At 35.3% G+C, this 24,242-nt stretch overlaps 1 protein-coding gene across 3 annotated transcripts in view; it reads left to right on the forward strand.

Moving 5' to 3' along the window:
- The window catches only part of RFX7 (regulatory factor X7), a 150,877-nt gene that overhangs the window by 41,137 nt on the left and 85,498 nt on the right, over nt 1-24,242 (forward strand). For 2 of the 3 annotated variants that reach the window (XM_032621322.1, XM_032621321.1), the window contains exon 3: nt 12,857-12,890. In XM_032621322.1, the coding sequence (XP_032477213.1) occupies nt 12,857-12,890 (34 nt within the window). Of the gene's footprint in view, nt 1-12,856; nt 12,891-24,242 lie in introns of those variants that run through there. The other variant, XM_032621323.1, reaches the window with a different exon arrangement.

Consider the following 24,242-nt stretch of genomic DNA (forward strand, 5'->3'; position numbering starts at 1 on the left):
TAAAAGGAAAAAAAAAAGATAGAGTGATATATGCATCATAACTCCATGTCTATAAAGTAAACAAAACTGCTTTATATAGTTTATGAGTAAACTCAACATCTATAGTAAAAATCTCAACATTTATGGGAATGGTAAACAGCAACTTCTGGATAGTTCTCACCACTGAGAAAGGAATGGTGAAATGCAATTGCAAAAGGACCATAGCAGCTTCAGTTGTATCCGTAAAGTTTTCTTCCTTAAGGGAACAAAGGCAAAATGTTCAGATTTGTTCAAACTGGCTGGCAGGTACATGAGTGTTATTAATATTCTTTTTAACTTTCCTATATTCCTGCAACTTGATAATTTAAAAAATAATAAGAGAAAAGAAAATATTAGTGAATGGAATAATGTCACTAAGTTGAAAAGTTAATTTTAATAATATAACCAGTAATTAAATCACAGGCAAAAGTTATAGAGTAGTGACAAGAGTTAATTCTGGTTGAAATTAGTTTTAATGTTTAGAGCAACAAAATGAATTTTATGATAAAATTAACAAATGTTTATAATATAGGCATACCTTGGAGATATTACAGATTTGATTCCAGACCACTGCAATAAAGTGAATATCAGAATAAAGTGAGTGGCATGGATTTTTTGGTTTCCTAGTGCATATAAGAGTTATGTTTACAATATACTGTAGTTCATTAAGTGTCCAATAGCATTATGTCTAAAAAAAAAGCAATGTACCTACCTTAATTTAAAAACACTTTATTGCTAAAAAATTCTAACCATCACCTAAGCCTTCAGCAGGTCATAATGATTTTGCTGGTGAGGGTCCTGCCTTGATGTCGATGCTGCTGACTGATCAGGGTGGTGGTTGCTGAAGGTTGGGGTGGCTGTGGCAATTCTTAAAATTGCAGTAAAGTTAGCCACATCGATTGACTCTTCCTTTCAAGACTGATTTCTCTGTAGCATGCAGTGCTGTCTGATAGCATATTACCTATAGTAGAACTTCTTTAAAAATTGAAGTCAGTCCTCCCAAACTCTGCCACTGCTTTATCAACTAAGTTTATTTAATATTCTAAATCCTTTGATGTTATTTCAACAATCTTCACAGCATCTTTACCAGAAATAGATTCCATCTCAAGAAGCCACTTTCCTTGTTCATCCATAAGAAGCCACTCCTCATCCATTCAAGTTTTCTCATGAGATTCCAGCAATTCGGTCACATCTTCAGGCTCCACTTATAATGCTGGTTATCTTGCTATTTCTACCACCTCTGCATTTACTTCCTCCACTGATGTTTTGAACCCCTCGAAGTCATCCGTGAAGGTTGGAATCAACTTCTTCCAACTCGAATCATGAATGGAATCTAGAGTGGTAAATCCTTTCCAGAAGGTTTTCGATTTACTTTGCCCAGGTTCATCAGAGGAATCACTGTCTGTGGCAGTTATAGCCTTACAAAATGTATCTCTTAAAGAATAAGACATGAAAGTCAAAATAAGTCCTGATCATGGGCTGCAAAATGGTTGTGTTAGCAGGCGTGAAAGGAACATTAATTTTGTTGTACATTTCCATCAGAGCTCTTGGATGACCAGGTACATTATCGATAAGCAGTAGTATTTCAAAAGGTATCTTTTTTTTTTTTGAGCATAGATGTTCAATAAACCATGCTATAAACAGACGTGATTCCATCTAGGCTGAGTAGATTTAGCATAATTCTTAAGGGCCCTAGGATTTTCTTAGTGGTAAAATGAGCATTGGCTTCAGCTTAAAGTCACCAGCTGCAATAGCCCCTAATAAGAGAGTCAGCCTGTCCTTTGAAGCTTTGAAGCCAGGCATTGACTTTTCCTCTCTAGCCATGAAAGTCTTAGATGGCATCTTCTTCCAGTATAAAGCTTTTTGGTCTACGCTGAAAATCTGTTGTTTGGTGTAGCCACCTTCATTATTGATCTTAGCTAGATCTTCTGGATAACTTGCTGCAGCTTCTACATCAGCATTTGCTGCTTCACCTTGCACTTACATGTTATGAAGGTGGCTTCTTTCCTGGAACCTCATGAGCCAACTTATGCTAGCTTCAAACTTTTCTTCTCCTTCATCAAATTGCAGAGAGTTAGGGCCTTGCTCTGGATTAGGCTTTGGCCAAAGGGAATGTTGTGACTAGTTTGATCTTCCTTCCAGACCATTCAAACTGTCTCCATATCAGCAATAAGGCTGTTTTGCTGTCCTATCATTCATGTGTTCACCAGAGTAGCACTTTTAATTTCCTTCCAGAACTTTCCTTTGCATTTGCAACTTGGCTGACTGGTGCAAGAGGCCTAGCTTTGGGCCTGTCTCAGCTCTCTACATGTCTTCCTCACTTAGCTTAATCATGTTTAGCTTTTGATATTAAGTGAGGGACATATGACTCTTCCTTTCACTTGAACATGTAGAGGCCATTGTGGGGTTATTTATTGGCCTAATTTCAATATTGCTGTGTCTTAGGGAATAGGGAGGCCTGAGGAGAGGGCGAGAGATGGGAGATTGGCTGGTCAGTGGAGCAGTCAGAACTCACACAACATTTATTGATTAATTTTGCCATCTTATATGGGCTCAGTTCATGGTGCCTCCAAACAGTTAGAATAGTGACATCAAAGATCACAGTTCACCATAACGGGTATAATAATAATGAAAAAGTTTGAAATATTGCAAGAATTACCAAAATATGACAAAGAGACATGAAGTGAGCAAATGCTGCTAGAAAAATGGCACCTGTAGATTTGCTTGATGCAGGGTTTCTCATCAACCTTCAATTGATAAAAAATGCATTGTTTGTGGAGAGCAAAAAAGCAAAATGCAATAAAACAAGATATTCCCATGTCCTTTGTAGAAAGCAAGAAGTTCACTTTTCATACCTGAAGAAGTTTGAACTTTTGAAGTGACTCATTTGTGGAGCATTGTGTTGGGCATGTTAGGGAACATCTCATATGTGACTCAACACATAGCATATAAATGACTTTATTCTCTACACTCTAGAGCAGTGGCTCTTAACTAGGTATGTATGATAGTAGGTGGGGCATTTTTGGTTGTTATAATGTCTCTTGACACTTAGTGGGCAGCATCTAGTAATGCAAAACATCCTGTAATGTATAGGACAAACTTGTAAAGAAGGATGCCAATAAATGTCAATGGCCCATTGAGAAATGTTGGTCTACAGGCTAATTTCCTTTCAAAGCAGATCACCTGAAGGTTCATAAAAGCAGATAAGAACTGTGAAACAGTAACTATTTTTAAAGCATTTTGGGTTATAAAAATAAACAGTACTTTTTTGATTAGTCACCGGTAGCATCAAAATGAATTTTTCTTAGTTTTATGATAACTATTATTTGTTTTTCACTGAGGTAAAATTTACATAACATAAAATTAACCATTTGAAGTGTACAGTTCAGGGACTTCCCTGGTGGCGCAGTGGTTAAGAATCCTCCTGCCAATGCAGGGGACATGGGTTCGATCCCTAGTCTGGGAAGATCCCACATGCTGCAGAGCAACTAAGCCTGTGTGCTGCAACTACTGAGCCCACATGCTGCAACTACTGAAGCCCGCGCCTAGAGCCTGTGCTCCACAACAAGAGAAGCCCACACACCAAAACGAAGAGTAGCCCCCACTCAACGCAACTAGAGAAAGTCTACATGCAGCAACAAAGACCCAAAGCGGCCAAAAATAAATTAAAAATAAATAAATAAAGTGTACAATTCACTGGTATTTAGTACATTCACAGTGTTGTGTAACCAACACCTCTGTCTAGGTCCAGAATTTTTGTCATTACCCTAAAATGAAGCCCCATATGCATTAAGCAGTCACTTCTCATTCTCCTGTCCTCTCAGCGCCTGGCAACCACCAATCTGTCTTCTTAGATATTGTGGGTATTTTATATATATGAAATCATATAATATGTGACCTTTTGTGTCTGCCTTCTCTTAGCACAAAATTTTTAAGATTCATCCATGTTTAGCACATGTCATTACTTAATTCCTTTTTGTGGCTAAATAATCCCATTGTGTGGCTGTATTGCATTTTGTTTATTCATTCATCCATTGATGGACATTTGGGTTGTTTTCACCTTTTGGCTCTTGTGAATAGTGCATCTGTGAATATTTATATACAGGTTTTTGTTGGCATAGCTGTTTTCATTTCTTTGGGTATATACCTAGGAGTAGAATTGCTGGATTTTATGGTAATTCTGTGTTTAACTTTTTGAGGAAACGCCAAACAGTTTTCCACAGCAAGTCTACCATCTTAAATTCCCACCAGTAGTGTATAATCGTTCCAATTTCTCCACATCCTCACCAACAGATCCCAGTTATATTTAAGATGACGTACTAAGTAATTGAATCAAAATGTCTGGATAGTGGGATTTTTTATCACTATAAAAAATATAAAATTTTTTATATTTTTCTGGCTACACCTTTTAACCTTTATAGAATTAGCCACTATTACTATGGTTATTTTTTAATGTAAAATTTTATTTGTTCTCATTTGAGCAAACTAAAAGTAAATGCTTCACATTCATTATCCACAAGTGTAAGGTTAAAATTCGTTTTATATGTTGGACTGTGAGCTGAGTTGTAATCCACAGAAAAGATCTGAAGTCTTAATATATTTTAACAGAATTATTTTACAAGAGAAGAATGTAAGAGTTTGATTGGTCCTGGTAAGACTAGAATGCAAAAGGTTCTTACGGTTGATATATTACACGGTACTCTGCTACCTCAGATTTTCTGTGGGTGAAGTCTTGTATCTAGTGTTCACAGATCTCTATTTCTGCAACACAAGAATTTTGAATCAAGAATATAGGAATTGTGAGTCTGAATTCAAACTTGGGGACTTCAAATAAATTTAGAAGTAGTACTGAACTTTTGGATGGAGGCCAAACTGGTGTTGGAAGAGATGAGTGGGAGTCTCTTAGAATGATATTATTTGCATTAAACAAATAGTTTAGAAACAACTTGTTTAAAGTGGGGAAGCAGGTTCTGAAATGTTTTTAGCAAGAGAAGTCTCTAAGTGTTCTTTCACGCATCCTTTTACTTACAGTGTATTTATTATATACCATGTGTGTTTGGCCCATGACTGTTAATTTAGTTATTGTATCATATTTTAAGTCTGAAGAAAGGAAATATTACAGGGTATTTTTGTGAAGTGTTTCTTTGAGGTAAAGTAGGCTTAGATTAAGTTATTTGTTTTTGTTTTTTAAACATGTGCTTCTTCAATTTACTCTCTTTTGTGTAGTCCTACTGGGTAAGAAAGTTTTCCCCAGTTTCACTCTGTAATTTGATTTAGGGAAAACAAGATATGCTTTCTCAAACTGTACCCCTCTTCCATAAGTTTTTATATGCTCTCCTTGCTGGTGTGTTTCCCCCTTTTTCTTACTCCATTGGTCTAGGATTAAGCTTTACCTTATAACATTGTGGTGATCTGACTTGATATGCGAAGGTTGAACTAAAAGATTTAGAAGATGAATGATTGTCATGTTTCATAAACTTTGTAATTACAATAGCACAGCAAAATTATCATCCTGATATTTTGTTTTTTAATACCAAAATACCAGGTTGATACTATTTAATTAAAATGTTTACAAAATAACGATTTTTAAAAAAATAAGTGAGACCAAAAGTTTAATGCATATCAAATATTATCAATTATCAACAGTTCAGAAAATGTCAAAAACCTTATAAAAATATTAATGTTAAATATATATTATTTGAACATAAGCTATTTGTGGATAAAATTAACAAAATACATTTTGAATAAAGATACATTTTTATTCAAAAATAAAAATGAATAACACTTAAGTGCAGGTTCAAATCTGCATCAGTGGTTCATTATTGAGCGAAGATCGTATCTTTGTGCATATTTTTCCTGCTGCTGAAGAAGTTTTCTTAAACTTAATGAGTTGAAATAATGGTGAAAAAGTAATTATAATCCCAAATATATTCATAGATAATCTCATTTCTTGTTTGATAGCTTTGAGATTTTTTTAATTTAAATTTTATATATTTAAGGTTCATTTTTGATTGAAGTTTTAATGCTCATAGTTTAATGAGTCAAAAAGGTCTTACAAGACTAGCTAAGAAGAACCACAGCCCCCCAACCACTAACTTATTGCCTTGTCAGAGAGAAAAGCCAAGTGCGGTAAATACCTCCTCTCTCTTTTGCTCTCTCACCTCCTTCTCGTGACTAATATCAGCCCACTGGAAACCAAAAGGGAAGGAAGTCATATAGATACAATGCATAAAGGCCAACCTCCTTTTGCAGAGGGTGGGAATTGGATCTGAAAGGGCAAACAGGAAAAATTTAGCCCAATAGTTTTAATTTCTAAGACACCACTTTTTAGTGACTTTTTTTTTATATATATATAGTAATATAGTACCCAGTTTTTGGTTTTTACCTTTGTGAGGATTAAATTTTTTTTCCTTCTTTCATGGTCTTCTTCCTTCCAAGTGACGGTTTCATGCCCCCTTTATAAGGGGAATGTTCTGTCTTCCACATTAGAGATTTTTCCCAATTGTACACCCATCTGAGTGAATTTAAGAGTGAAGCACAAAAAGCTGGCAGGAAGGTCTTTGCAGATGGGTGGGGCTTCTTCTTTCTCATTCAGTAGGCCTGAAGTGGGACTTACAAATTTGCATTTCTAACTAGTCCCAGGTGTTGCTAGTCCAAGAATCACATTTTAAGAACCACATTATTAAGGAGACTCACCTCTATGAAAGGAATGGATTGGAAGGAAGCAGAGAGAAAGTTAAGCTGCAGTGCGGAGAGTTCTGAAGCTACAATGGCCCATCAGAGATGTTCAAGTTGAGGCAAAGAGCTGGACCTTTATTACCCCCATGTTGATCAGCCTCTGGATGTGGGCTGTCCCTGGAAGGAGATATGACCTTAGGGAGTGAAGTTTTCTTCAGCATAGGTATCCCCATAGGGGGCTGACAGCTGAGGGCTTTCTGCTGGAAGCACTCGCAGCAGGTGTGGGGGACAGAGTTCTTCTTTCCTGAAAAGGGGAAATGGGTATATTACAGTATATTACAGAGTCCATATATGCTCTTTCCCAGTCATTTGCTGAGCTTCTTTGGATATGTAAGTTTGTGTTTTTTGCAAAATTTGGGGAAATTCTGGCCATTATCAGATATTTTTCTGTCTCATTATCTTCTCCAGTGGTACATAATTAGACCACTTGATATTGTACTATGAATCTCTGAAGCTCTGTTTATTATTTTGAAGATCTTTTTCTTTCTCCTTTAGAATCAGTAAAATGTATTGATTTATTTACTGGTTTAGTGTCCCGTTTTCTGCTGTAGCTGATCTTCTTTAAGGTAATCCAATGAATTTTTCATTTCAGATATTGTCCTTTTTACTTCTAGAATTTCCATTTGGTTCTTTCATTTTGGTTCCGTCTCTCAGCTGAGATTCCTCCCAGGTGTACATTTATTATGACCATATTTTCCTTTAAATACTTGAATGTGTTTGTAATACTTGCTTTGAAGTCTTCATCTGCTAATTCTGATGTCTAGGTCATTCAGGATTTGGTTTCTTTGAGCTGCTTTTTTTTTTCTTGACTCTGGGTCTCTTTTTCCTTTGTTCTGGTAAATTTTGCTTGTGTAATGGGTATTGTGAGTGATATGTTGTAGACTTTGGATTCTGTTATTTTTCTCTGATGAGTGTTAATTTTTTTTATCCTGGTTGCCAGTTAACAGGGCTGGATTCAAACTCCAGCATTATCTCTTTTGTGTTAAGTAACAACAAAAGTCTCAACTCACATCTTTACACCTTCCAGCTATTGCTTTTTGCTGGTAACCTTGGAGTCTTCCCCAAATGAAGGTCGTCCAAATATTTGGGCATAGTTTATACAGAAATTTTGTGACATTTTCCTTTCTGGGATTCATCTTTATTTTAAAGTGGCTCTGGCAGCCCTAGACTTTGTCCTGTGGCTCCTCAGCTAGCAAGAAGGCAGATTTCTGCTTCCGTCCTGAGTGATTGTTGCTGTGTGGGCAGATAAGTGCTATCAGGCAACAGCCCTATAAATACAGCTCCTACCTGGTGCAGTTCCTTCTTTTAAGGATGACTTCCCTCCAGTTGCTACCTGATTTTGGTCTTGTTTTTATATTTTAATGTTTGTTTTTATATTTTATCCACAGTATATAATTGTTAAGGGTGGGAAGGTTACTCTAATGTAAGTTAGCTTGTCATTTCAAAGCAGAACATTACAATATTGAAGCATTATTTTATTTTAGTTCAGTCAAAGCATCCATTATTCAAAGAATATTTTAGGAAATTGTAAAACATCCAGTAAATGGAATATTACGATACATTATGTTAAATTTTTGAAACAAAATTTGGAAACAAGGATGTCTGCTATCACTGCTACTCTTCACCTTTAGATGAGAGATTTTAGCCAAAGTAATTAGATAAGAAGCGGGGTGTGGGGGTGGGGGGAGGCCTAAAGATTGGAAAGGAAAAAAAATATTTTCATTAATTGTAAGTGAAATTATTATCAACAAGAGAATCTACATACTATGAGAACAGATAAGAGTTCAGGAAGGCTGCTGGATATAAGGTCAGCGTAGAATACCAATAGTTTTTCTGCACCTCAGCATGCACATTAGCAAAAGCCAATTAGAAAGCATATTAAGAAAAAAGAGGTACAGTTTACAATACCATCTACAAGCTACCTAGTACTCTGTAACAAAAGATATAGAGAAAATTACATGACATTTTTAAAGGACAGACAAGAATAAATTCAAATTATCAGTCAACCCCCCCAGTTCAATCTATAATATCAGTGCAGTTCAATAAAACTCTTAGGACTTTTGTTGAGTTGGAAAAACAAAAAGCTCACCTGGAAATGAGAGGTCCAAGAATTGTCAAGGCTGTTCCGAAAATGGTTGAGGAGTGTCATACAAATTCAAAGTGTGGTGTTGGCTTAAGTATAGACAAGTAGATTAATAATAAAACTGAAAAAAAGCTGGAAACAGATTCAAACATATATGTAAACTTGACATAATAAAATAGAGAACAATTGGTTTGCCAAATACCAAACAAGAATAAGTTCTGATTAAAATAAAGATCAAAAACAAAAAAGCTACCTTCAAAAATTTTAGAATGAAATATAGAATGTCTTTAAAACCTTAGCTAGATAGGATTTCTTATGACAAAAAACACAGGTCATAAAGGAAAAAAATTAATAAATTTTACTAAGTCAAAAACTTAAACTTTAGTAAGTTATTAAAATGTACCACTAACAAGCTTAAGTATATGTAACAAGCAAAAGATTAGTATCCAGAATATATTAAGAACTACTACAATTTAGTAAGAAATCATCAACTCCACTTAAAAATGGGCAAAAGCCAAGAACCAACAGTTTATGGAGGAGAACCCATGTGGTCAAAAAGCAGGTGAAAAGGTATACAACAATGCTAGTAATTGGGATAATGACAAAGAGTTTTTCATACCCATTAGAATAGTAAGTTTTTAATATATGTCAGCGTAATATATGTATCATATATAAATGGCATATGTATATACATTTTTTTTCGCGGAAGTTGACAGGAAAATAGGGACTACATATACTGCTGATGGAAGTATGAATGTATACAAGTGCTTGCGAAAGGAATTCTGTAATACATAATAAAACTGAAAAGATACATCCATGAATCCTAGAAAATCAACTTTTAGACTTATAACAGAGAAATTTTTGATTGTGTATACCAGGAGACATGTACAAAGACGTTATTGCAGCATCGTTTGTAGAAAAACTGAAAAGTACATAATTGGCTTTCAATAGAGGAATGGATGAATAAATTTGATACATTCATTCAGTGGAATACTTTGAGCAGTTGAAATAAATGGACTTCATCTAAGTGTGTCAACATGGAAAGATCTCAAAAACAGGGTTGAGTGAAAAGGACATTTGCAGAATGTATATAATGTAATGGCATTTATATAATCACTTAAAAGCTTAATGGATCAATAGTGTATGTTGCTTGTAGATCTAATACACGTATTGAAATACCACCTGGGAAGGTTATACATCAGATTAATGATGGTTGTGTTTGGGAAGGTAGGGGAGGGTGTGAGACTGGACAGAAGAACAAAGGGGACTTAAATGTCTTCTATATCCCTCTATCATGTTTGTGTTAAGTATGAAGGGCTAGATTTAGATGTGTTCCCATTTTACTTTATAAGTTTATTCTTTAAAAGGCAGTCTTTTACATATTCTTTTCAGAGATTTACCAACTTGTTTGTTTGTGATAGGAAGTCAGAGTCATCCTGTTTACATATGCTTAGAGCAGTCAGTTTCTTGTAGAAGGGGAATATATTTAGATCTATTGTTTTTAAAATAATCACATTTTCAAGTTCATATTAATTTCTCTGAAAACGCTTTCTTAAGTGGTCCCAAAGAGTTGTCTTTATATGGGGGACTAAATGTCTTTGTCATTCATTTATTCAACAGATTTTATTGAACATCTAACATATGCCAAATGGTAATGCAGCAGTGAGCAAAACAGATGAATCCTGCTGTCATAGAGTTTAAATTCTAGACAAGGAAGATAGCCAGTAAACAAATAAATTAATAAAAATATTAAATGGTGGTAAGTGCAGTAATGAAATTTAAAACAGGATAAGAGGGATAGAGCGTGATGGAGAGTATTTTACATGAGGAAGTAGCCAGGGAAGAAGTGTCTGTGAAAGATAATATTGAGCAAAGTCATGAGGAAAGTGAACAGATAAGTTATATGGGAGAAGATTCTTAGATGCTGACCGAAAAAGCCAGTGCAAGGCCCTACTCCTGCCTTGAGAAGCAGCATGGAGGACAGCGTGGCAGGAGCTGAATGAATGAGGAGTAGACTAATATGAGATGAGATTAGAAAAATAGCAGAGGGCTGGATCATACAGGACTTTGTTGGCCGTGATAAGGACCTTGGAGCATAGGACTAATGTGGTGGATGGTATCACTCTGGCTACTTGGTTGAGAATAGCCCACAAGGTAGGTGGTGGGGATGTAAAGACAGAAGCAGGGAGACCAGATAGAAGGTTATTATAACAGTTTTGAAAAGAAATGATAATGGTTTAGACCAAGGTGGTGAGAAATGGTTGTTTTGGTTTTTTTTTTTGGCTGTGTCGGGTCTTAGTTGCCGCACGCGGGATCGACGTGTGGGCTTCTTTCTAGTTGTAGCACTCAGACTTGTCTCTAGTTGTGGCACGTGGGCTCAGTCTTTTCTCTAGTTGTGGCATGCGGGCTTCTATCTAGTTGGGTCATGCAGGCTCAATAGTTGTACATGGGCTTAGTTGCCCCGTGACATGTGAGATCTTAGTTCCCCGACCAGGGATCGAACCCGAGTCCCCTGCATTGGAAGGCAGATTCTTAACCACTGGACCACCAGGGAAGTCCCGGTTGTATTTTTGATATATTACTTTTTAGCATCAATTCTTAATCTGTAGATTACCTTCTTAGGGAAACTGTGGGAGTTATTAAGAAGAGGGAAAAACAGCACACTTTAGCTGCTAATGAGTGAGAAGCTATACACACAATCTCCAAAGATTTTAAACTTCTAAAGATTTTCTGTGGGATGGTAAGGAGGGGATTTCAGTTCCTCTTACCTAGAGGTATCATTTACTTTTTCCTTTTAGTCATTGTGAATTTTGCAGTTGAGCTTAATCCAGTCATACTTTGTTCTTTAAATAATGAAATTTGAAATTCAAGTACAGGTGTAAAGTTTTGAGGTTACTGATTGAATTAACTGAATTGTGATTTAAATACTTATTTTTACTTACTCTATAGATTAACTGTATAGCTATATACAAAGGTAAATAACCACTTTTTTTTCATTTATTTGGCTCTAGAACCTTTTATGGAAAATAATTTGGTTTGTAACATCTATTCAAGATAGTATATAAACTGTCTTTGAACTTTTGCATGATTTCATTGCATTTGCACTTCGATATGTTAAAATCCAAATTATAGTTCAGTTATTTTATACCAGCTTCATTTGTATTATATATTAATTGTTCAATTATATTCAGTAGTTCAGTTAAATTTTTATATAGTGGCTTTTTGTGTTATTTATTTCTAAATACAGTCTTTCTTTCCAACTTATTACCATATTAGCTAATCTTTATTGTTACTTTTATGTCTATGGATTCTGTGTGTGTGTGTGTGTGTGTGTGTGTGTGTGTGTGTGTGTGTGTGTGTGTGTGTACACATGAGAGAGGGGGAGAAAGAGAGGAGGGGAAGAGAATCTACTTTTCTTTTTTTTAATTTTTGGCCATGCCACGCGGCATGCAGCCTCTTAGTTCCGCAACCAGGGATGGAACCTGCGTCCCCTGCAGTGGAAACGAGGAGTCTTAACCACTGGACTGCCAGGGAAGTCCTCGAGAGAATCTACTTTGTAATAAGTCTTTAGAAATACAGATAATGTTACACCATTATGGCTTTTAAATGCTAAACAAATCATTGTCCAGAGTGGCAGGCATAGAGTAAAAATCATAATTCATTGTAAACTCTGTGTTCTATTTCTACGTGTAATAGTACATCTGCACTTTTATGTATCACTAGAAACAAACTTTGTTCAAAAACATCTTTTACAAAGATAGAGCATATCAGCAATAGGGTGACTGTAGCAGTGAACTCAGAAAATATTCTGATCATGCTTTAGGATTGAATTTAGTACAATGAGTGGGAAGCAGACTTTTGTTTTGCTTTGTGAAACATGCAGTTTTAGGGTATGATGCCTAATCTTAAGAACTTTTGCTTATTTTTTTCATAGTACAGATAACAAATTACCATGTCTGTTTGAAAATGCTTTGAACATTTATCAGTCTTTTTAACTTAACTTTCTTTTTCTTTTAGCAAAACTATACAATCTAAAGTGGACTGCATTTTGGTAAGTAAAATAACTAATCTTAAAGTTCTTTTGTTATAAGGCTTTTCCCACTATATAAAATACATTTTTGAGTAAATATTTATTTTAAGTATAACTCAATTTAAGTGAATAAAATTTGACATTTAATTACAACCCTAGGGGTGAACTGGCTATGTGCTGTCTAGATACTTTCCTATATCTCATCAGTAATAATTGCATGTTTTTGAAACTTACTGGCTTTTACTAAAGATCACTTCAGCATTTAATAAAGTGAATGTTTATTTTTCTTTTCTAATAACTCTTAAAGGATTTGTTAAAGAAAAAATTCAAGATGTTTGATGGGTTAAGTTTTGTTGTGATAGTGTATTTTTTGTATTTGCGTTGCTAGACTTCAGGAATTAAAGCCACAATAATAGTTTACATTCAGGTTTGACTTGCAGACTATAAGAATTTGTTTAAATGATAGCTTTTTAAAATACTTTATGGGTTGGTTTTTGTTGCTATAATATACTTTTTATGTTTGGATTGCTGGCCTTCAGGCGTTAAAGCCACAAAAATAGTTTAAATTTAGATTGTGTTTTTAGTTCCTTAGATCTTCTCTTAAACATATGAGGGAAGAAGTATGCAGCTACTGAGACTACTGGAATAGTACTGACTTCTTTCATGGAAGTGTATATTAATGGAATGTTCCCTAGGCTCTAGAATATTCAGTGATTCTGCACTGTTAGATTCCCCAAAATGTCACTGTAGTTAGTCCTCTTTCTATATTTGTGATATCAGAACTTTCTTATTCAGGTTCAGGTCTTCACTATAAGCTAACATTTTTTTTGTTAGGGAGTAAGTGTCTGTAGTGTATGGTGCTGAAATAGTATGGGATCTTATTAGCTTATGATATTATTGTTTGTTTCTAGGTAGGTGAGTAGATAACAGTACTTCATAGGAGAACAGGTAACTTGATCAGTTCTCCTATGCCTTTCTAACCTAATAGTTAAGAAAGAGGACTTTGTGGGGATGTTTTCCCCTTTTTTTAACTTACCTTTATTATCTTTTTTTTTTTCCACAGTAACCCTCTGAAGCAGATAATCTTGTTACTTCCCTTTTACAAATAAGAAACTGATGCTCTTGCATTTACTTCAAAAATAATTATTGAGCCCATGCTAGGTATAAGGGATACAACATTAAAAGGACATGTTGCCTTGCCCTCAAGAAATTCAGTCTGTTAAAATAGATTTAATAGTGATCTTAAGATCTAGGGAGGTGGTGACTAGGGATGGATTGGGTGACCTTACCCCCAACCCCGAGAGCATTTTCTGAATCTCCCATCTCTGGAGTCTCATTGTTTATATCTATTACTCAGTAACTATTGCATAATTACTCTGTGCTAGACCCTGTCTGGGTGTCAGAATACAGTGGTAAACAAGACAGATATAGTTGCTATCTAAGACCTCCTGCCCTTTTTTTTTTTTTTTTCAGTATCTGAGATAATGTTGGAGGATTATTCAATTTTTTCTTTTCATTAAGAAAATTGAGACAGAAGACTACTATAATTTATTAAATATGGCATTTATAAAATACTAAATAAGAACAAAAAGGGTTTTTTTAATCTTTCAAGAGTTCCGAAGTGTTTATATTTTAGCATAAGTTTTAAAGTTATATGTATTTGATGAACAAGATAGTAAGAACTCTGTCTTCATGAATCTTACATTTTATTGAGTGAAGTAGACATTAAATGAATGGTAAAATAAATAAACATTATAACTTCAGGTAACCATAAATACTATTAAAGAACTTTTAAAGGCAACAGGAGACAACTGATGGTGGGTAGGATAACCTCAGATTGGGTGATTAGGAAAAGTCTCTGAGGAAATGACATTTGAGAGAAGACCTAAATAATAGGAAGCCAGTCTTGTGTGAAGATCTGCCAGTGACACATACTAGGCAGAGGGAACAGAAAGTACAAAAATTCTGAAGCAGAAATGAGTCTGGGATGTTTGAAGAATACAAAGAACCCAGTATGCTGGAACTTATGAAAGGAGGAGAGGATGATAGGAGAAAAGTCTAGATAGGGCTTATTTAGCTATGGCAAATAGTATGTATTTTCTTCTAAGTGAATGGAAAGCCAATTAAAAGGTTTTAAGTAAGAAAATAGTATGATCTAGTTTTTTTGTTTGTTTTTTGTTTTTGTTTTTTTTTTGTTTTTTAATACCTTAGCTGTTGTTGGAAAATGGACTTGTAGGGGGATGAGAGTAGAAGCAGGAAAGCCAGTTAGGCTCTTCGAAAAGTCCAAGTGAGAATATAAGGCTCTTGCTCAGATGATGACAGTGGAAGATGGGGAAAAAATAGATGAATTCAAGGCATATTTTCGATATAAAGCCAGTAGGCCTTGCTTGCTGACGTATTGAATGTGAAGGGAGAAACAAAGAGGAATTAAGGATAATTTCTTTTGGTCTAAAGGATTTCCTTTAGTATTTCTTACAAGGCAGGTTTGCTCATAATGAATTCTCTTGATCAGTATTTATCTGTGAATGTCTTTATTTTACTTTCAGTTTTGAAGGATAGTTTTCCTCCTTTGGCCTTCATTGTTTCTGATGAGAAGTCGGTCGTTAATCATGTTGTTTTCTGGTACATGATGAGTTGTTTTTCTCTTATTGCTATCAAGATTCATTCATAAATTCATTTCCTGTTTGTTCACTCACCCACCTACTCTTGCTTTCAACAGTGTGACTATATATGTAGGTGTGGATCACTTTGTGTTTATCCTACTTTGGATTTGCTGAGTTTACATCTGTAGATTACTTTGATTTGGGAAGTTTTCAGCCATTATTTCTTCAAATACTTTTTCTGTCCCTTGGATTCCCCTCTCCATAGAAAGCTGCCATTACACTGCTGTTGAAATTATTGATTTTATCACTCTAGTCGCTGGGGCTTTGTTTCTTTTTTTCTGATTATTTTTTCCCTGTGTTCTAGTTTCTCTGTTTTTATTAAGATTGCCTATTATTTCATTCCTTTTCATCATGGTTTCCTTTTTACGTTTACACACAGTCAGCCTCATCCACGTGGGATAGGTCATGGGAGAAGCCCCAAGCAAGAGTAAAACAGACTCTCACAGTTAATACCTGAAGTTCAGCAGTTTTTAATGACCAAAGACTTCTCAGTTTGTTGCCTTTCATCAGTTTCCAAAGCCCTAAAATCATTCTTTTTGACAATTTTTCATCATTTTAGAGTTATTTTGAGGGGAGGATTTGCTGGCTATTCATTCCATTTGTTCTAGATAGCTCAGCTTTCTCACATAGATTTTATCATGTTTTCTTCAAGAAGTTTTATAGTTTTAGCTTTTTCTGTTAGGTCTGTGAACCATTTTGATTTAAATTTTCTGTTTGGTATAAGGTGAACTTCAGTGTTTATTTTTTACCGTATGGATAGATATCCAGTTGTTCCAGCATCACTTATTGAAAAGTCCACCCTTCCCCAATCACTTCCTGTATCAAAAACCATTATGCGTGGGTCTTTGGCTAGAGTCTCTTTTTTCCATCAATTGCTGTCTCTTTTTCTATGACATCACCACACTGTCTTGTTTACAGTAGCTTTGTCAAAAGTCTTGACATCAGGAAGTGTAATAATTCAAATTGGTTTTGGCATTTCCATACAAATTTCAGAATAACCTTGTCAATTCCTTTCAACAGAAAAGTCTACTGGGATCTTTTCAAGTTGAACATGTTCCCTTCTGTTCCTATTTTGCTGAGAGGATTTTTATCAAAAATACATGTTGGATTTTATCAAATGATTTTTCTGCACTTACTGAAATAATCACATGGTACTTCTACATGATTCTGTTAAAAAGGTGAATTACACTGAGGGATTTTCCAAAATCAACCATCTTTGCATTCCCCTGGTAAACTCCATACGGTGCATGTATTTCCGTATGTTGTGTTATACTATTATATAGTGCTACATTGGATTTGCTATTTTTTTAAAGACTATTGTCTGTGTTAATCAGGACTTTTGATCTGCTGTTTTCTTATAATGTCTTTTTGTTTTTGCTCTCTGGGTAATGTTGGCTCATGAAATGAGTTTGGAAGTGTTTTTCCTTTATTTTTTGAAGGGATTTATTTAAAATTAATATTATTTCTTCTTTAAATGTTTGGTTGTTTTTTTCTTTTGGCCACACTGCACGGCTTGTGAGATCTTAGTTCCCCGACCAGGGATTGAACCCAGGCCCTCACCTGGACCCTCGGCAGTGAGAGCGCAAAGTCCTAACCACTGGACTGCCAGGGAATTCCCTCTTCTTTAAATGTTTATGGTAGAGGTCACTAGTGAAACTATCTGTGGAAAAGGTTTTAGTTATGAAATCAGTTTCTTTAATTATTATAAGGTTATTAAATTCTTAAATTTTTTCTTCATGCAGTTTTTGTGTTTGTGTCTTTCAAGGAATTTGTTCATGTTTCCTATGTTAGTGAATTTGTTAGTGTAATGTTCATAATATTCCCTTATCATCCTTTCCTATCTGTAGGATTTGTAGCAGTTTCCTTTAATTTCTGATAATGGCCATTTGTGTCTTCTTTTTTCTTGATCAATTTAGCTAGAGTTTTAAAAATTTTATAAATAAAATTAATTATATTAAATAATTTTGTTACTTTGTAAATAGGAAGGAAATTTTAAACTTTTTTTTCTTTTCATTGTAAGCATTTAATGCTGCAAATTATCCTCTAAGCATTGGTTTAGCTACGTTCCATAAATTATGTTGTGTTTTCATTATCTTTCAATTAAATTTTTTGTCTATTTTCCATTCTGATTTATTCCTGTACCCATGGAACACTTAGATATAGGCTGATCAGTTTCCAAATAGTTGAGTGTTTATTGAATCTTGTTTATGGTATATCTTCATGAATGTTTCATGTGTACTTGAAAAGAATGTATATTCTAGTGTTATTGGATGGACGGCGTGCTCTCTCTCTATATATATATTTATATATAGATATATAAACTGATATATGTATATATCAGTTGGTTATTGTTTTTCAAGACATATTTATCCTTACTGATTTTTTTTTTTTTTACTTATTTCACTTATTGAGAGGGATGCCTAAAATCTCATATTTGTGATTGTGAATTTTTTTTCTCTGATCTTGTCAGGTTTTGCTTCATATATTGAAGCTGTAAATAGGAGCATAAATTTTTAGGATTTTTATGTATTCTTCATGAATTGATTCTTTTATTATGATATTTCTATTTTTAACTCTGGTATCATTTGTTACTTTCAAGTCTGCTTTGTCTGATATCACCGTAGCCCCTCCATCGTTCTTATAATTAGTGTTTGTGTGGCATATCTTTTTTCGTCCTTTTGCTTCTAAGCAATCTGAGTCTTCGTAGTTAAAGTGTTTTGTTGTTGTTGTTGTTGACATCATATGCTTGTCTCTTAACCAGTTTGACAAGTTTTGTCTTGTGATTGGTTGAATGTATGTATACCATTTTGCTATTTATCTTCTTGTAGTGTAAGTCTCCTGTTGATTAATTCTCCCAGTTTTAGCTTATCTGAAAAAGGTCTTTAATTTCCCTTCATTTACAAAGGGTATTTTCACTGGGTATAGAATTCTAGATATTTTTTCTTTCAGCATTTTTGCAATGTAGATCCGTTTTCTTGTGGTTTGCATAGACTCCATTGAGAAGTTTGTTGTCATTCTTAACTTGTTTTCCTGTGTGTAATGTGTTGTTTTTTTCTCTGGCTTCCTTTAAGATTATTTATTAGTGGTTTTTAGCAATTTTATAACCTTAGTATGGTTTTCTTTGTTTTTGTCCTGCTTGTGGTTTACTGAGCTTCCTCAAACCTGTGGGCTTATGATTTTTCATCAACTTTCAAAAAATTTCCAGCCATTCACATACTCTTCTTTGCCCCCTTCCATCTTGGGATTCAAACTATGCCTGCATTGCATTCCTTAGTAATTTTCCATAGGACACTAAGGCTATGTTTATTTTTTTCTCTTTTTGCTTCATTTTGGATACTTTATATTTCTTTATTATTATTATTATCACATTCCTTAATCTTCTTAAAGTGTCTAATCTGCTATAATTCTATTCAGTGAATTACCCATTTTAGACCTTGCATTTTTTAAGTTCTAGAAATTTCACTTGGTTATTTTTTTTATATATATATATCCTCCGTTTCTTTCCTTGTTTTATCCTTGGGCATGTTTATAATAGCTATTTTAAAGTCCTTGTTTGCTAGTTATATTATCTCTAAGTATCTTTTTATTTACTGAGTTTTTGTTGCAATTATGGGATCACGTTTTTCTGCTTCTTTCCACATCTAGTAATTTTTAGTTTAGTATTTATTTAGAATGTCTAGATTTTGTTCTCTTTCTTTAAAATGTATTGCAGTTTTCTTTGGCTGGCGGCTAAACTACTTGCAGATTAGTTTGATCCTTTTGAGGCTGTGTTTAAGCTCTGTTGTGGCAAGTCTAGAATAGCTAGACTTTAGAGTTCAGCTTTTACACTAGAATGTTACCACTCTAGTGTCTGTACTGCATTCCTTGGGTGTTGACTGAGATCTCAGTGCTGTCTGACTGGAATTTGAACATGTCACATTCAGTTACAGTTCCCCGGTAGTTCTTTTCCCAGCCTCATGGAGTTTTTCTCTACCCATATATAGTTTAATACTCAGCAGTAGATTCCAAATCTATGTAGGGATTTGTATAGATTTTGAAGATATTTCTGTGTCTTCCTTCCTTTTGGTACTTTGCCTTCTCAGACACTGATCTCAGAAACTGAACTGCTTGGGTTCCTACTCCCTATACCACAGTTCAAAAGTTGCCTTCAGACAGAATCATCTCATTTATTTTTTTCGCTAAGAACATTCCATCCAATGACAGTAGAATATACAACTCTGTTTTCAGAAAATGGACAACAAATGTGCTCTTTTTAACTTAAGCTTCTTTAGCTAAAGTTCCTAAAGTCACTTCTGTTGTCAGCAGATGATCTCACCTCCTACTTCTCTGAGGAAGTAGGAAGATGCAGTGTAGGTATCCCACAAAATTAAAACCACTTCGTATTCCCAACTCAGTAGTTCCTCACTTCTGTACCATGTCTTCCTTCCCTTCCTCCCAACAGAAGAAATATCTTTCTGCCTATCTGAAGGTTGATCTCCTCCTTCTAGGCCCTGGATACCATCTCTTCCTGTCTCTGAATTCATTTATTCTCTTCCTCCTGTTCTTTTATGCTCTCATTTTCTACTGACCTTTTCCCATTAAGAGTTCAGTGCTTAATTTTTTTCCATCTAAAAAACAATCCTTCCTGAAACACACAACCCTTCTTTAGCTACCACCCTGTCTTCTTTCTTTTGAAAGAAGAAAGTCAAGGCTTAGTCAAAGTGTTGATTGAATTCAGTCTCCTCCTCTGAAACTTGTGTTTATCAAGGATACCATGACCTCTCATTGCTAAATGTAATGGACAGTCTCAGTTCCTAACTTGACAACCCTTTTTCGGTTGACTCTGTTGACCATCCTTTTACCCTCCCTTGTTTAGTTCATTCTCATTCTTTTAATTCATTAGATGCCACACTATCCTGGTTTTCCTGTTACACCTTAGGCTGTTCCTTCCCAGTTTCTTCAAGGGCCTCTGTTCCTCAACCTAAGTCCTCTGTACTCTGTCTATATTTGCCCATGGTGATCTCATCTATTTTGATGGTTTCAATTAATCTCAGTATACTGATGATTCATAATTATACATCCCCAGTTTAAGCTCTGGACCCATACAGCCAAACTGTTATCAATTGACCAGTTTTACTAAGATGTCACATAGGCACTTCAGACTCAGCTTTTCCAGAACCAATCTCACTGTATCACACCCCAAATTCTGAACATATTTCTATTTGTTTCTTATTGCTGCTGTAACATATTATCATAAATTTAGTGGCTTAAAACAACACACATTTATTATCTTTTAGTTCTGCAGGTCAGCAGTCTGACACAGGTCTCACCTAGATAAAATGAAGGTGTCAAGAGAGCTGTGTTCCTTTTGGAGGCTCTAGGGGAGAATCTGTTTCCTTGCCTTTTTTTTACAGCTTTTAGTGGCTGCATCTTCAAAGCCAGCAATGGCTGCTCAAGTCTTTCTTACACTGTATCACGCTGACACATCTCTTTTTTGTAGTCAAATCTCCCTCAACTTCCCTCTTACTAGGACAGTTGTGATTACATTAGGCCTACTAGATAATGCAGGTTGCTCTCCCCACCTCAAGGTCCTTGATTTAATCACATCTGGAAAGTCCCTTTTACCATGTAAGGAAACAGATTAACAGGTTCCAGGGATTCAAGGATTAGGACATGAACATCTTGGAGGGCCATTATTCTTTCTACCATATTGCCTTAGTGAATATCCTCACTCATCCAACCTAAAAGCCTGGTGGTCCTTCTTGTTTTCATCCTCTTTCTCACCTGCCTCACATCTAGTCAGTCACCAGTTCCTATCACTTCTGTCTTCATAATTGTTCCATTTTTGTCTGTCCCTACAGCTACTACATTAATCCAGATCATTGTACGTGTTGGAAATACTGCAGCTAGTTTTCTGCTTCTCGTCTCTCCACTTTTATTCCATTCTTCACATATCATTACAATCATCTTTATGAAATGTGAATCTGTGTATTTTGCACCCTTGCTTAAGACCTTTTGCTGGTTCCCCATTGTTCTATCTTTAAGGCACTGAAGACCCTTCTTCATACTCAGGCTTTACTTTTCTTATTTAATGTCATCTTTCTCTACTCCCTCCACAGGCTGTCAGCAAGCTGTAATGAACATTTGTGGAGTAAGAAAAGAGAATATATACTCTCTCAGTCTAGAGCAGCAGTAGCCATTAGAACATTCTGTGGTGGTAGAAATGTTCTGTATATGCACTATTCAGTATGGTAGCCAGTAGACACACGTAGCTATGTATTAAGCACTTGAAATGTGGCTAGTGTGACTGAGAAACTGAACTGTTAATTTTATTAATTTAATTTTAAGTTAAATAGCCACAAGTGGCTAGTGGCAACCTTTTTGGATAGTGCATATCTAGACAGTGGTTCTCAACTGGAGGCAGTTTTGCCCCCCAGGAAACATTTGACAGTATCTGGAGACATTTTTGTTTTGCTACCAGTTGAGTGGGTAGAGGACAAGTATGCTGTTTAAACATCCTGTAAAACACAGGACATCACTTTATCAGCCCAAAATTGTCAGTAGTGTTAAAGTTGAGAAACTGTGGTCTAGACTATCCTATTTTTTTTTCCCCTCTATCTAGTTATATTTTAAGATTCATCTTAGATATCACCCCTCGGAAAACCATGTGTGATTTATCAGGTCTGAGTCTGATACATTTTCTGTCCCCTAATGTCCTGTGCTTACCTTTATTTGTTTTACGTCGTCACCTCTATGATAGTCATAACCAGCATTTTGATTTGTTCTTGGCTTCTTGAGTGTAGGAACATATTGGAATATGCCCAGAGGCACATGAGGATGATCAATAAATATTTGTTAAATGTATGAATGAGTATAATCTAACGACTCAATTATTAAACATATTGCAATTTAAAATGTAAAGAAGTGTTACCACCTTCAGTTGAGACCTGTTTAGAGACCATATACTTGATAAAACATTTGAATTTATTTGTTGGAATTACTTCACAGTTTGCCCGTAAGAACAGAAACTGGTCTCATTCCTTTAGAGGGAAAGAACTTTTTTTTTTTTCCTGGCATTCTCCTCTTTTCCCCTGTTCTTCTCAGCTTAGGTATTTCCCTTCCTCCTACACTAACCTGTTAAGAGAGAACCAGCCGAAACCACTCCCACTCATCCCCAGAGTACAGATGGGGAAGTGAAAATTTATTGCATAGATTCAGGAAGGATTTAAGCAAGTAAAGTGGGATAAATAGTTCAGAAACTAAGAGAAACTGGCAGCATAACAGAATGGCTCAGAGCTGAGGCTATAGAATGACACAGTCCTGAATTTGAATCTTTGCCCCTACCATTATTGCCATTATTGTCTGATTTTGGACAATTTTAACCTATTTTAGTTTTTTAGTTATATTTTTAAAGGTGATAATAATAGTACCTAAGCCACTGAGTTACTGTGAATATTAAAGGAAATAACAACTGTACTTGTTACAGGCATACCTCAGAGATGCTGAGGGTTTAGTTCCAGTCCACTGCAGTAAAGTGAATATTGCAGTAAAACGAGTTACACAAATTTTTTGGTTTCCCAATGCATATAAAAGTTATCTTTATGTATATGTATGTCTGAGTCATTTTGCTGTGCACCTGAAGCTATCACAGCGTTGTTAATCAGCTATACTCCAATATAAAATAAAAAGTTTTAAAAAGAAGTTATTTTTATACTATACTGTAGTCTTTTAAGTGTGTGATAGCATTATGTCTAAAAAAAATTGTACATACCTTAATTGAAAGATACTTCATTGCTAAACAATGCTAACCCTCATCTGAGCCTTCAGCAAGTCTTAGTAGTAATATCAAAGATCACTGATCACAGATTACCATAACAGATATAATAATAATGATGGAAAACTTTGAAATACTGTGAGAATGACCAAAATTCGACTCAGAGACGCAAAGTGAGCAAATAAGATTGGGAAAATGGTGCTAATAGATTTGCTCAACGCAGGGATGCCACAAACCTTCAAATTGTAAAAAACACAATATTTGCAAAGTGTGATAAAAGGAAGCTCAATAAAAGGAAGTATGCTTGCAGTATAAATACAGTGCCTGGTACATCGTAAGCACACATGACAGCTTCAGTTGAAGGTGTTGTATGTGTGAATTGTTAATGTGGATCTAATTGACTTTATTGCCACAAATTTATGTTTCTAGAAGTCTAAATGTTAGTCAGGGATAACATTTTATGTTCATCATCACAAAACTTACCATTTAAGAATGAATGCTTACCATATGGAACCAATGAGGGGAGAATATTGAATCCCTCAAACATAGACAGTGGAAGACAGAGAAGTTGGGAATCACCTGGCTAAAGCTGCCTGGAAGCCAGAAGGTACATATTGTAGAACAGCTGCCAGTATCAACACTCTATGCTCCCTCCCCCTTCAGGCCTTTGTAGGTGCTGTTTCCTCTGCCACCTGTACCCTTCTCAGATTTCTTCACTTGGATAACTCCTAGTCCTTTTGGACTTGGCCCAAAAACCCTTTTCGGAATGCTTTTTATCTATTAGGAATGCATTCAGTTGTAGATAAGAGAAAACCCCAACTATTGGTGGCTTAAAGGAATAAGAGTTTGTGTCATCTAATAAGTCCAAAGTTAGACATCCAAGAGTGGTGCAGTTAACTCAGTAATGCCACTGGAATCCTAGGCCCTTTGTTTTTTGCTGTGTCATCTTTTATCCTG

The sequence above is a fragment of the Phocoena sinus genome, chromosome 2 (genome assembly GCF_008692025.1).
Source record: "Phocoena sinus isolate mPhoSin1 chromosome 2, mPhoSin1.pri, whole genome shotgun sequence".
Lineage (NCBI taxonomy): Eukaryota > Metazoa > Chordata > Mammalia > Artiodactyla > Phocoenidae > Phocoena > Phocoena sinus.